An 11623-nucleotide genomic window follows, 5' to 3' on the forward strand; every position below is an offset into this window, starting at 1 on the left:
GATATCAAATAATCGCGTAATATCGAAATATCGACAGTGCTTAGAATCTTTGGTTCTCAGTTGTTCACTTTAATTGCTTCATATATTTACAGTACAGCGAAACTTGTGGCAATAGCATTCCTCTTTGGCGAAAGAGCATTAGTGCCAGGTTTCTTGATTTTGTTTGTTCTTGAGAGGCAGCATTTAATCACAATTAAACCTGAAATCACTGTATTGTCCAAACCGCCCTGCCTATCCGTTCCGTTCACAAGTACCCCCTCACCGGCAAAGAAAGTACAGTTGGGGGTGACCGACCGACGCCATCTTGCTTGACTGCAATTTTGCCGCGACGCTCGGCCATACCACTGCGCGTACATAGTACAAATCCCCTGGTGTTTGTGCGTCACACACAAGGAACTGTGCGCGTCAACCAGCTAAATGTCCCGCCCATGGGACGTCATTGCTAGGTAAATGGGTGCCCTCTTTCGTTGGCGCACGGAGCCCATTACTCACTGTAGCGCCCAAAACGCCTGAGCACTCCATGGTTTTATTGATTCTTCAGTGAACAAACACAATGTTATAGAATGTACCGTAGTACAAGTGCGAATGGGTTAAACCAACCTGCAGGAACCATTTTGCTCTGTGTCTTATAATTTCCTGCCAACAGTTTTATCGGTTGTCATTTTCGGCAGCCCTTCACTGGTAATTGTTCCATGAGTACCACTTATATTCACGTTTCTTGACAAACTGTTCAAGAACAGATTTCATACATCATTAATCCATTGTACATGTATGTATGTAGCTTATCTTTTTTTAAAGAAAGTAGCAGAAACTGCCAGTAGTTATTAGACTACCCCTCAGTTCAGTATGACATCATCAATGTACAACAGCATCAGCAATGTACAACAGCATCAGCAATATACATGTACAACATCAGCAGCAATATACAACATGAAGGATGTACTGAAATGCTTTTTGATATATCAAAACCACTCAACATAAAGTTTGACACCTTTATAATTCATTTTGGCACGTCATTTTGTTAAACCAAAAGATGTTCACCCCTCAGTTCAGTTTTCAGCAAATGGCATGCAGCGTTTACAGGATCGGTAGTTAGATATCAGGAGATCATGGGTCGCTCGACGGAAATCTTGGTTTCTGAGATAATAGATGACCACGTTAAGCCAACTGTTTGTCAGGACAGGCAGCACAAAGGTGAACAGGACTGGTATTGGGTGTGGACTTTGTAAGAATAATGAACAGAGTGGCAAGAGGTTGGCAACAGATGCAGTCAAAACTACAGTGACGACTGTTTTCAGGGCTTTGTTGTCAGGCCTCGCGACAGGGTTTCCTGGTTGAGCGATTTGGTTTTCGACTTGGATGACTCTCGCTTGGTGTCGCGATATCATGAAAAGTCGTAAATACGCTATGAGAATAACTAGCAGAGTGCCGACTACTATGATTAAAGAGAATATTTGTACCAATGTCCTGGAGGAACCTGACTGAAATACACACGCTGGGATATATTTGATGTATTCAGTGTCCCAATGTGTAAATCCATATGCACTTGTCATCAACACAAGGGCTCCCCACATACAACAGACAGAAATTTGAGCCCGCTTAACAGTTACAAGAGATGGGTAGCGCAGCGCATGCACCACTGAAATGTAGCGGTCCACAGTCAGCATCAAGAGTGACATCTGGGGACTGTAGAATAGGATGCCCTCAGCAAACGACAGCACTTTGCAGAATGCCTCGTCGATGTGCTCAGTCTCGGAAATTGCAAGAACAGTCATTGGGAGAGCTCGGAAGAGTCCTATGCCAAGATCGGCAACCGTCATGGATCTGAGGAATATCTTAGTTGTTTCCTGGATGCTGCGGACATGCCTCAGGACTACAAGACACAGCGGGTTGAGGGTCAGAAGTAGAGTGGTCGTTATGATGAGCAGGATGCATCGGATGAAGTTGTACTCAATTCTGTCCTGAGTCACTGGGGTCGTGGATGCATTGAATGTAGACAGGTCTTCATTAGTTCCTGTTGAATTCATGTTGATGCTCATCTTACTTGGTCGGGTTCAATCCTTCAGTAAGATTTGTTTTATTTTACTCCAATGTATGAATTACACTGACAGCAGAACTGATCTTTGACAAAAATCTTTCACATTTACATTGAACTGTTTGAACGTAATAAGAATAGATGTACATGTAGTATGAAAAGCGTCACATATTGTCAATTAATGTTAAATTGCATGCAGAGATTTCTGTCTGCAAGTAGGCTTTGTCTCTTGGGAAAAAACTAATGAAATGGGTGTGTGTTGTCCTTATGCATAGAGGTAGTGTGTATATAACCAAAGGTCAGTGCTGATTGGCCAGTCTCTATAATTGTGTAGGACTCTGCTTGGCTCCTTGCTATTCTTTTCCTTTTTATTGACAAAATTATTATTTTCATTGTGAGCGGCACATTCATATTACAAAGCAACTGTAGGATGCATTTTGCGCTGCTGGTAATTTCCTGCAAAATGCCATTCCCTTTGTATTTCCCTAGTTACAATGCAATTATATCATCGGCCAGTCTCGTTTGTGTTTATTGTTCTTTATAAATCACAACAGGCCAACTGGTCCTCAACTGTTGCTTATTAAATGTCAGATGAGCAGCGGCATTATTGCTTGTTTAAAACTGGAAGCTCTTGAGGTGGAAAACATCAAGTGCCCGTTCAATTTGTTTTTAGGACCGTTCCCTTTTTATTGCCAAATGTTTGTTCAGAATCTAGTTCTTTGATATAACAAACCACCTGCTGTTTTCTGACCCTAGAATTATAATAAGTATCTAGCATAGGTGCTAACCTTAAATAGGAAAAATAAGAGAGAAAATGAAGACAAAAGAAAATCCATCACCCAGTTACATGTACATTTGTCAGTTCAAGATCCGTGTTGATGGTTTGCCCTGTGGTAGCTCATACACCAATTACTGCCAGAAACTGTTTTTTTTTTAATCTAAAACTGTTTCCAATTTATGTTTTAAGGGATATAAATACAGTATTGAATTGAGCAATTTTACAAGCTTAAGTTGGCATCATATGGGCCGTAATTCATAATACTTTCGTCATCATTCTCATAGTTACTCTGAGGCTTAAAACTACTTCAGCACGCTCCGGAAACTTTTTATTTCATGAGTACTGCAAATTCAATATTTACCTCTGTGATGGGCTAAACAAGCATTTTAATAATAAACGCCTTCCAAAGTGTTTGGGATTAGTCAAATTGCTCTTGATCAGTTAAGCTACATGTAAGTATTAAACTTCAAACTATCATCATACTTTATCATCACACTTATAGCATTTTTAATTACATGAGATTGAGTTGTCAAAGCAGTTAACCCTAAATTTAGGGGGCGGGGTGTTCAGCAACAACACCTACAGCAGGAAAATGAAGGAATGAACAGTGGTACAGTCAGCCCCATCATCTACTCCATCAAGCTCACCCAGAATAGTAAGGCCATGACCAAAATGGAAACAGCTGTCTGACAGTATTTCCTCTTTTCCTTATAGTTTGTGAATGGAAAAAAATGCAAGCCACAGCCGCAAAATAAGTGATTCTGACATGGCTTAACAATTAGCCTCAGAGGACCTGATGTTTTGCTCCTAGCACTTTAGTAGCTGAATACATGTCAAGTAAAACAAAAATCAAAACGTACTCAGGGGGCACTTTCCTTCAGTGGTTCACCATGCTGGAATGTCATAATCTTTCTTTGTAATGGTTACGTCTCGATAGTCCGGCATACCATTGGTCCGACGTCCCAATGGTCCGACGTCCCAATGGTCCAACGTTCCATTGGCCCGACGTCCCATTGGTACGACGTCCCATTGTTCCGACATCCCATTGGTCCGATGAAACATAATACTGTGTTGTTACACTGGTTCAGGTTGACTGATCTAACCCTAATCCTATGGGGCGTCATACCAATGGGACGTCGTACCAATGGCTTCGGACCAATGGGACGCCGGACCAATGGGACGTCAGACCAATGGGATTTTGGACCAATGGGACGTCGGACCAATGGGACGTTGGACCAATGGGACTTCTGACCAATGGGATGTCAGATCAATGGGACTTCAGACCAATGGGACTTCGGACCAATGGGACTTCGGACCTTCGGGATCAAGTCTGACACCTATTAACGTGGAGATGATCTTCTCAACCATGGCTGTTCCCGAAATGAGAGACCTCTCAGAGCGACCTCAATTTTATTTCCAAATCATTAACGAATATTTAATTTCTGTGGCTGGCTGAACATTTCAACATGTTCAAATATGTTTATGATTTCTGAATCACTTGTACATGTTGAAAACTGTATTCAAAGGGCAGTGAGAATATTGTGGTGGGGCATCACGGGGCCTGACCTACATTGTAAGTCTGTTGGGATCAAGTCTGGCGCCCATTAGTGTGGAGACGATATTCTCAACCATAGCTGTTCCCGAAATGAGAGACCTCTTAGAGCGACCTCAAGGGGAAGGGTCAAGGCCCATATTGTAGGAAATTTATTACCTATTGTGACTGATTGTTAGTCTGCTAATCTACGCAATAAACCTGCAACAAAGACCCCTTGACATCAGATTTGTCAGCACAATTAATACAATTTATTCAGCACTAATCAATAAATGTACAGTAATTGGACTTTAATTTTGGTGGTTGTTTTATGATCTGGGTCCTTTCCTATACGGGATACAACCCTAACCTACTGCTGGCGGTAGCAATGTGCAACAGCATCAGTAATGCACCACAAAGTCAAATATGCGCAAAAGCATCTGGAATACATGTACAACAGCATCAGCAATTTACAACGGCATCAGCAATGTACATTTGTACAACAACATCAGGAATTCATAGCAACATTAGCAAAAAACGTACAACAGCGTCAGCAATGTACAACAGCATCAGCACTAAACAACAACATGAGCAATATACAACAACATGAGCAATATAATAGTAGTAGGAATTCACAACAACATCAGAGATGTATAACATCATCAGTAATGCACAACATCATCAGCAATGCACAACAGCATCAGCAATGTACAACCTTGGCTTACCATTGCCATTCCTGTGGCAGCTCCTCTGGGTGCTAAGCTTTGCCCAGCCTGTGAACCTAATAGTCACGTGCATAGTTTCGTACATAAACCTAATCGCATGCATAGTCTTGCACATTCACAATACATGCAGTAAAAAACAATGGAAATAAACTGGCCCTAAGCCCTTACACTTTCCACCACAATATACATGTACTTGTGTAGAGAAAGGGATCCTAAATCACGGTCATGAGGTTAAAAAAAATCTGTAATTTTGAACAAGCAGTTGTTTAAAGTTGGGCCAGAGTCGTTTTTTGGTACAAGTAATACTTCAAGCAATCTGTTCAAATTGTTATCTTTTTTTAAATTTTTTTTTTCTGTGTAAAAAAAAAAAATTCCTTTTTTTTTTACTTTCTTTAATTTTATTTTGAATTGAGTCAACCCCTTGCAATTATACCGTTCCACGAGTACATATTCTACTCAACTGCTCCTTAATCTACTCAATGAATTTTGCACTTTATTAATCCAGTTATTCTGTAGCTTATCTTTTTTTCACCGAATGATGTTACAAAAGCTGCCAACAGTTATTTGAACACCCCTCAGCTCAGTTTGCAGCAAATGGCATGCAGCATTTACAAGATCGGTAGTTAGATATCAGCAGATCATGGGTCACTCGACGAAAATCTTGGTTTCTGAGATAATAGATGACCACGTTAAGCCAACTGTTTGTCAGGACAGGCAGCACATAGGTGAACAGGACTGCTATTGGGTGTGCACTTTGTAAGATAAATGAACAGAGTGGCAAGAGGTTGGCAACAGATGCAGTCAAAACTATAATGAGGACTGTTTTTAGGGCCTTGTTGTCGGGTCTTGCAGCAGGATTTCTTGGTTGAGCGATTTGGTTTTCGACTTGGATGGCTCTCGCTTGGTGTCTTGATATCATAAACAGTCGAGCATACGCTGCGAGAATAACTAACAGAGTGCTAACAAGAATGCTTGAATAGACTATATGTACAGTTGTCCAGGAGGAATTTGGTTGAAATGCACACGCTGGGATAGATGTGTAGTATGCAGTTTTCCAATGTGATGTAAATCCGTATACTGTTATCATCAAAACAACTGCTCCCCACAAACAACAGACAGAAATGCAAGCCCTCTTCACAGTTACAAGAGATGGGTAGCGCAAAGCATGCACCACTGAAATGTAGCGATCCACAGTCAGCAGCAGGAGTGACATCTGGGGACTGAAGCTTAGGATGCAGTCGACAAATGACAGCACTTTGCAAAGCGCATCACCGATATGCTCAGTCTCAGAAATCACTAACACAGTCATTGGGAGAGCCCGGAAGAGTCCCACCCCGAGATCAGCAACCGTCATGGATCTGAGGAATATCTTGGTTGTTTCCTGGATGCTGCAGACATGCCTCAGGACCACAAGACACAGCGGGTTGAGGGTCAGAAGTAGAATTGTTGTTATACTGAGCAGGATGCATCGGATGAAGTTGTACTCAATTCTGTCCTGAGTCATTGGGGTCGTGGATGCATTGAATGTAGACAGGTCTTCATTAGTTCCTGTAGAATTCATGTTGATGCTCATCTTACTTGGTTGGGTTCAATCCTTCAGTAAGATTTGTTTTAGTTTACTCCAGGGTACGAATTACACTGAAAGCAGAACTGATCTTTGACAAAAATCTTTCACATTTACATTGAACTGTTTGAACGTAATAAGAATAGATGTAGTATGAAAAGCGTCACATATTGTCAATTAATGGTAAATTGCATGCAGAGATTTCTGTCTGCAAGTAGGCTTTGTCTCTTGGAAAAAAACTAATGAAATGGGTGCATCTTGTCCTTGTGCATAGAGGTACGGTAGTGTGTATATAACAAAAGGTCAGTGCTGATTGGCCAGTCTCTATAATTGTGTAGGACTCTGCTTGGCTCCTTGCTATTCTTTTCCCTTTTATTGACAAAATTATTATTTTCATTGTGAGCGGCGCATTCATATTACAAAGCAACTGTAGGATGCTTTTTGCGCTGCTGGTAATTTCCTGCAAAATGCAATTACATGTACCTTTGTATTTCCCTAGTTACAAGGCAATTATATCAGTGGCCGGTCTTGTTTGTGTTTATTGTTCTTTATAAATCACAACAGGCCAACTGGTCCTCAACTGTTGCTTATTAAATGTTAGATGAGCAGCGGCATTATTGCTTGTTCAAAACTGGAAGCTCTTGAGGTGGAAAACATCAAGTGCCCGTTCAATTTGTTTTTAGGACCGTTCCCTTTTTATTGCCAAATGTTTGTTCAGAATGTAGTTCTTTGATAACAAACAACCTGCTGTTTTCTGACCCTAGAATTATAATAAGTATCTAGCGTAGGTGCTAACCATAAATAGGAAAAATAAGAGGGAAAATGAAGACAAAAGAAAATCCATCACCCAGTTACATGTACATTTGTCAGTTCAAGATCTGTGTTGATGGTTTGCCCTGTGGTAGCTCATACACCAATTACTGCCAGAAACTGGGGTTTGTTTTTTTATCTAAAACTGTTTCCAATTTATGTTTTAAGAGATATAAATACAGTATTGAATTGAGCAGTTTTACAAGCTTAAGTTGACATCATATGGGCCATAACAGATAATATTTTTGTCATCATTCTCATATTTCCTCTGAGGCATAAAACTACTTCAGTCCGCTCCGGAAACTTGTTAATTCATGAAGTACTGCAAATTCAATGTTTAACTCTGTGAGGGGATAAACAAAAAAACCATTAATAAACTGACCCTATGCCCTAACACCTTCCACCACAATACACATGTACTTGTGTAGAGAAAGGGATCCTAAATCACGGTCATGAGGTTAAAAAAAAATCTGTAATTTTTAACAAGCAGTTGTTTAAAGTTGTGCCAGAGTCATTGTTTGGTACAAGTAATGCTTAAAGCAATCTGTTCAAATTGTTATCTTTTTTTTAAATAGTTTTTTCTATGTAAAGAAAGAATCCTTTTTTTTTTTACTTTAATTTTTTTTTTGGAATTGAGTCAACCCCATGCAATTACAGTCGAGTCTCGTTAAAGGGAATGTACAATATTTCTGCTTTTGCTGCAATTTTAAGAAATAAATGGATTTGGAGGATCGGTATAATATGGCATACATTGTATATTGTTAAACTGACTTGTTTCAAGTTTTGGGGTTGTAGATGATGGAAAAACCAAGAAAACCAATCTTGTTTGTATAGTTTGCTTCCCCGGCCTGACCCCACTCAAGAATAATCAGAGCAATTTGTAGACTTTGGGAATTGTGAGGTCAGAGAATTAGTCTAGCAGGCTAGTACCCCTTCACAGGTGTGTAATCAATTGCAAAGAAAATGCGGAATAACTAAATATGAAAAAAATAGGAGACATTTTTGAAAGAAAAAAAAGTTTTCTCGAACACTGGTTGGCCGACCAGCGTTGGAAAAGTACTGTTTTTCTTGAAAATGTAAGCACACCAGGAGCCACGATTTTACAGGATGCTTCAGACTGTCATTCCCTAACATATTTTGTGACAATTTGATCATTCCGTTTTTTGATGTTTTCAAATGTTGTTAATTCTTCCAAACATACAAACTCATTCGGACCTAGCCATATTTTCAGCATTTTGTATTAAGAGGAACATCAGTCCGATTCATTGTGCACATAAATGCTCAGTCGAGACCGATTAAGGCCTTATGTTTGTTATTTATAACCAGAGTTTTGTATTAACAGAGTTTGTACTAACGAGAGTCGACTGTATATCGTTCCATGAGTACAACTTCTACTCAACTGCTCATAATCTACTTAATGAATTTCACACTTTATTAATCCACGGTAGCTTATCTTTTTTCACCAAATGATGTTACAAAAGCTGCCAACAGTTATTTGAACACCCCTCAGTTCAGTTTGCAGCACATGGCATGCAGCTTTTACAAGATCGGTAGATAGATATCAGGAGATCATGGGTCACTCGACAGAAATCTTGGTTTCTGAGATAATAGATGACCACGTTAAGCCAACTGTTTGTCGGGACAGGCAGCACATAGGTGAACAGGATTACTATTGGGGTTGGACTTTTTAAGAGTAGTATTGCACAGACTGGCAAGAGGTTGGCAACAGATGTAGTCAAAACTATAATGAACTCTGTTTTCAGGGCTTTGTTGTTGGGCCTCACAGCAGGGTTTCCTGGTTAAGCGATTTGGTTTTCGACTTGGATGGCTCTCGCTTGGTTCGTGATATCATGAACAGTCGTGCATATGCTGCGAGAATAACTAACAGAGTGCCGACTACTATGCTTGAATAGACTATTTGTAAATATGGCTCAGAGGAATTTGGTTGAAACATACACGCTGGGATATATTTGATGTATGCAGGTTTCCTGTGTGATGTAAATCCATATACTGTTATCATCAAAACAACTACTCCCCACATGCAACAGACAGAAATGCAAGCCCGCTTCACAGTTACAAGAGATGGGTAGCGCAGCGCATGCACCACTGAAATGTAGCGATCCACAGTTAGCAGCAGGAGTGACATCTGGGGACTAAAGATTAGGATGCTGTCGACAAACGACAGCACTTTGCAAAGCGCATCACCGATATGCTCAGTCTCAGAAATCACTAACACAGTCATTGGGAGAGCCCGGAAGAGTCCCACCCCGAGATCAGCAACCGTCATGGTGGTGAGGAATATCTTGGTTGTTTCCTGGATGCTGCGGACGTGCCTCAGGACCACAAGACACAGCGGGTTGAGGGTCAGAAGTAGAATTGTTGTTATACTGAGCAGGATGCATCGGATGAAGTTGTACTCAATTCTGTCCTGAGTCATTGGGGTCGTGGATGCATTGAATGTAGACAGGTCTTCATTAGTTCCTGTAGAATTCATGTTGATGCTCATCTTACTTGGTCAGGTTTAATCCTTCAGTAGGAACATTCACTTTGCTCCAGGGTATGAATTACACAGACAGCAGACCTGATCTTAAGCCGTGTCCGCACTGGACTTTTTTTTTGGAAGGTTTTACCGAGACGATGGTAAAATGAGAAATGGTCAAATGTGACCACTGTCCGCACTTGGACTTTCGACACGGGAAAATTTACCCAGACCGCGTGGGAGAAGTAACCGAGCTGTCACAGTGTCAGTATTATGACTCACCGTACACAGAAAACAAATTGCCGATCACATTTTCAGCCGCCGATACGCACAGTAATATTACACACGCCATTTGCATGCACAACATAATCGTTTACACGATATTATTTCATCTTGATCACCCAGTTACATGAACATTTGTCAGTTCAAGATCTGTGTTGATGGTTTGCCCTGTGGTAGCTCATACACCAATTACTGCCAGAAACTGGGGTGGTTTTTTTTCATCTAAACAGGGGTGTGAAATCTCAGCTTTTTAGCTGATTTCAGCTTTTTTTGTTTTGGATTTCAGCTTTTTCCCTTCACTTGCTGTGTACAAAAGTATAGGAGATTTCAAAAATTCAGCTTTTTTACACCTTTTTCAGCTGTTTTCAGCTAGTTTTATCAGTGGTCACTCACACCCCTGTCTAAAACTGTTTCCAATATATGTTTTAAGGGATATAAAAACAGTTTTGAATTGAGCAATTATACAAGCTTAAGTTGGCATCATATGGGCCGTAATTCATAATACTTTTGTCATCATTCTCATAGTTCCTCTGAGGCTTAAAACTACTTCAGCACGCTCCGGAAACTTTTTATTTCATGAGTACTGCAAATTCAATGTTTACCTCTGTGATGGGCTAAACAAGCATTTTAATAATAAACGCCTTCCAAAGTGTTTGGGATTAGTCAAATTGCTCTTGATCAGTTAAGCTACATGTAAGTATTAAACTTCAAACTATCATCATACTTTATCATCACACTTATAGCATTTTTAATTACATGAGATTGAGTTGTCAAAGCAGTTAACCCTAAATTTAGGGGGCGGGGTGTTCAGCAACCACACCTACAGCTGGAAAATGAAGGAATGGACAGTAGTACAGTCTAAATCATCATCTGCTCCACCAAGCTCACCCAGAAATGCAAGCCACAGCCACAAAATAAGTGATTCTGACATGGCTTAACAGTTAGCCTTTTTAATAGAGGACCTGATGTTTTGCTCCTAGCACTTTAGTAGCTGAATAAGGTAAAACAAAAATCAAAACATACTCAGTTGGCACTTACCTTCAATGGTTCATCATGCTGGAATGTCATAATCTTTCGTTGTAATGGTTACGTCTCGATAGTCCGACGTACCATTGGTCCGACGTCCCAATGGTCCGACATCCCAATGGTCCAACGTTCCATTGGTCCAACGTCCCATTGGTCCGACGTTCCATTGTTTTGTCGTCCCATTGGTCCGACATCCCATTGGTCCGATGAAACATAATACTGTGTTGTTACACTGGTTCAGGTTGACTGATCCTAACCCTAACCCTAATCCTATGGGGCGTCAGACCAATGGGACGTTGTACCAATGGCTTCGTACCAATGGGACACCGGACCAATGGGACGTCGGGCCAATGGGACTTCGGACCAATGGGACTTCGGACCTTCGGGATCAAG

The 11623-nt window shown here is 40.6% G+C and overlaps 3 protein-coding genes across 3 annotated transcripts; all 3 read right to left on the reverse strand.

Annotated features, from left to right (window-relative positions):
* Window positions 1-1049: 1049 nt before the first annotated feature.
* LOC119738355 (C-X-C chemokine receptor type 2-like) lies at window positions 1050-2027 on the reverse strand. Its single transcript, XM_038213220.1, has 2 exons — window positions 1577-2027; window positions 1050-1204 (listed from the first exon to the last, which is right to left on the reverse strand). The coding sequence occupies exons 1-2, from the start codon at window positions 2025-2027 to the stop codon at window positions 1050-1052; spliced, it is 606 nt and encodes a 201-aa protein (XP_038069148.1).
* Window positions 2028-4913: 2886 nt separating this feature from the next.
* Window positions 4914-6630, reverse strand: LOC119738356 (C-X-C chemokine receptor type 2-like). Its single transcript, XM_038213221.1, has 2 exons — window positions 6214-6630; window positions 4914-4919 (listed from the first exon to the last, which is right to left on the reverse strand). Exons 1-2 carry the CDS (start codon window positions 6628-6630, stop codon window positions 4914-4916), a joined length of 423 nt encoding a protein of 140 aa, XP_038069149.1.
* Window positions 6631-7780: 1150 nt separating this feature from the next.
* LOC119738359 (C-X-C chemokine receptor type 2-like) lies at window positions 7781-9937 on the reverse strand. Its single transcript, XM_038213224.1, has 2 exons — window positions 9521-9937; window positions 7781-7786 (listed from the first exon to the last, which is right to left on the reverse strand). Exons 1-2 carry the CDS (start codon window positions 9935-9937, stop codon window positions 7781-7783), a joined length of 423 nt encoding a protein of 140 aa, XP_038069152.1.
* Between the last annotated feature and the right edge of the window lie 1686 nt (window positions 9938-11623).

This window comes from Patiria miniata, unplaced genomic scaffold, assembly GCF_015706575.1.
Source record: "Patiria miniata isolate m_02_andy unplaced genomic scaffold, ASM1570657v1 HiC_scaffold_3, whole genome shotgun sequence".
Taxonomy (NCBI): Eukaryota; Metazoa; Echinodermata; class Asteroidea; order Valvatida; family Asterinidae; genus Patiria; species Patiria miniata.

Bases quoted from the DNA above. Each gene is read 5' to 3' on its own strand.
- LOC119738355 (XM_038213220.1), bottom strand. From the start codon at position 2,027: ATGAATTCAACAGGAACTAATGAAGACCTGTCTACATTCAATGCATCC. The intron at 1,205-1,576 runs GTATGTGGGGAG...ACCCAATACCAG, and splicing joins GGCTCAAATTTCTGTCTGTT to TCCTGTTCACCTTTGTGCTG.
- LOC119738356 (XM_038213221.1), bottom strand. From the start codon at position 6,630: ATGAATTCTACAGGAACTAATGAAGACCTGTCTACATTCAATGCATCC.
- LOC119738359 (XM_038213224.1), bottom strand. From the start codon at position 9,937: ATGAATTCTACAGGAACTAATGAAGACCTGTCTACATTCAATGCATCC.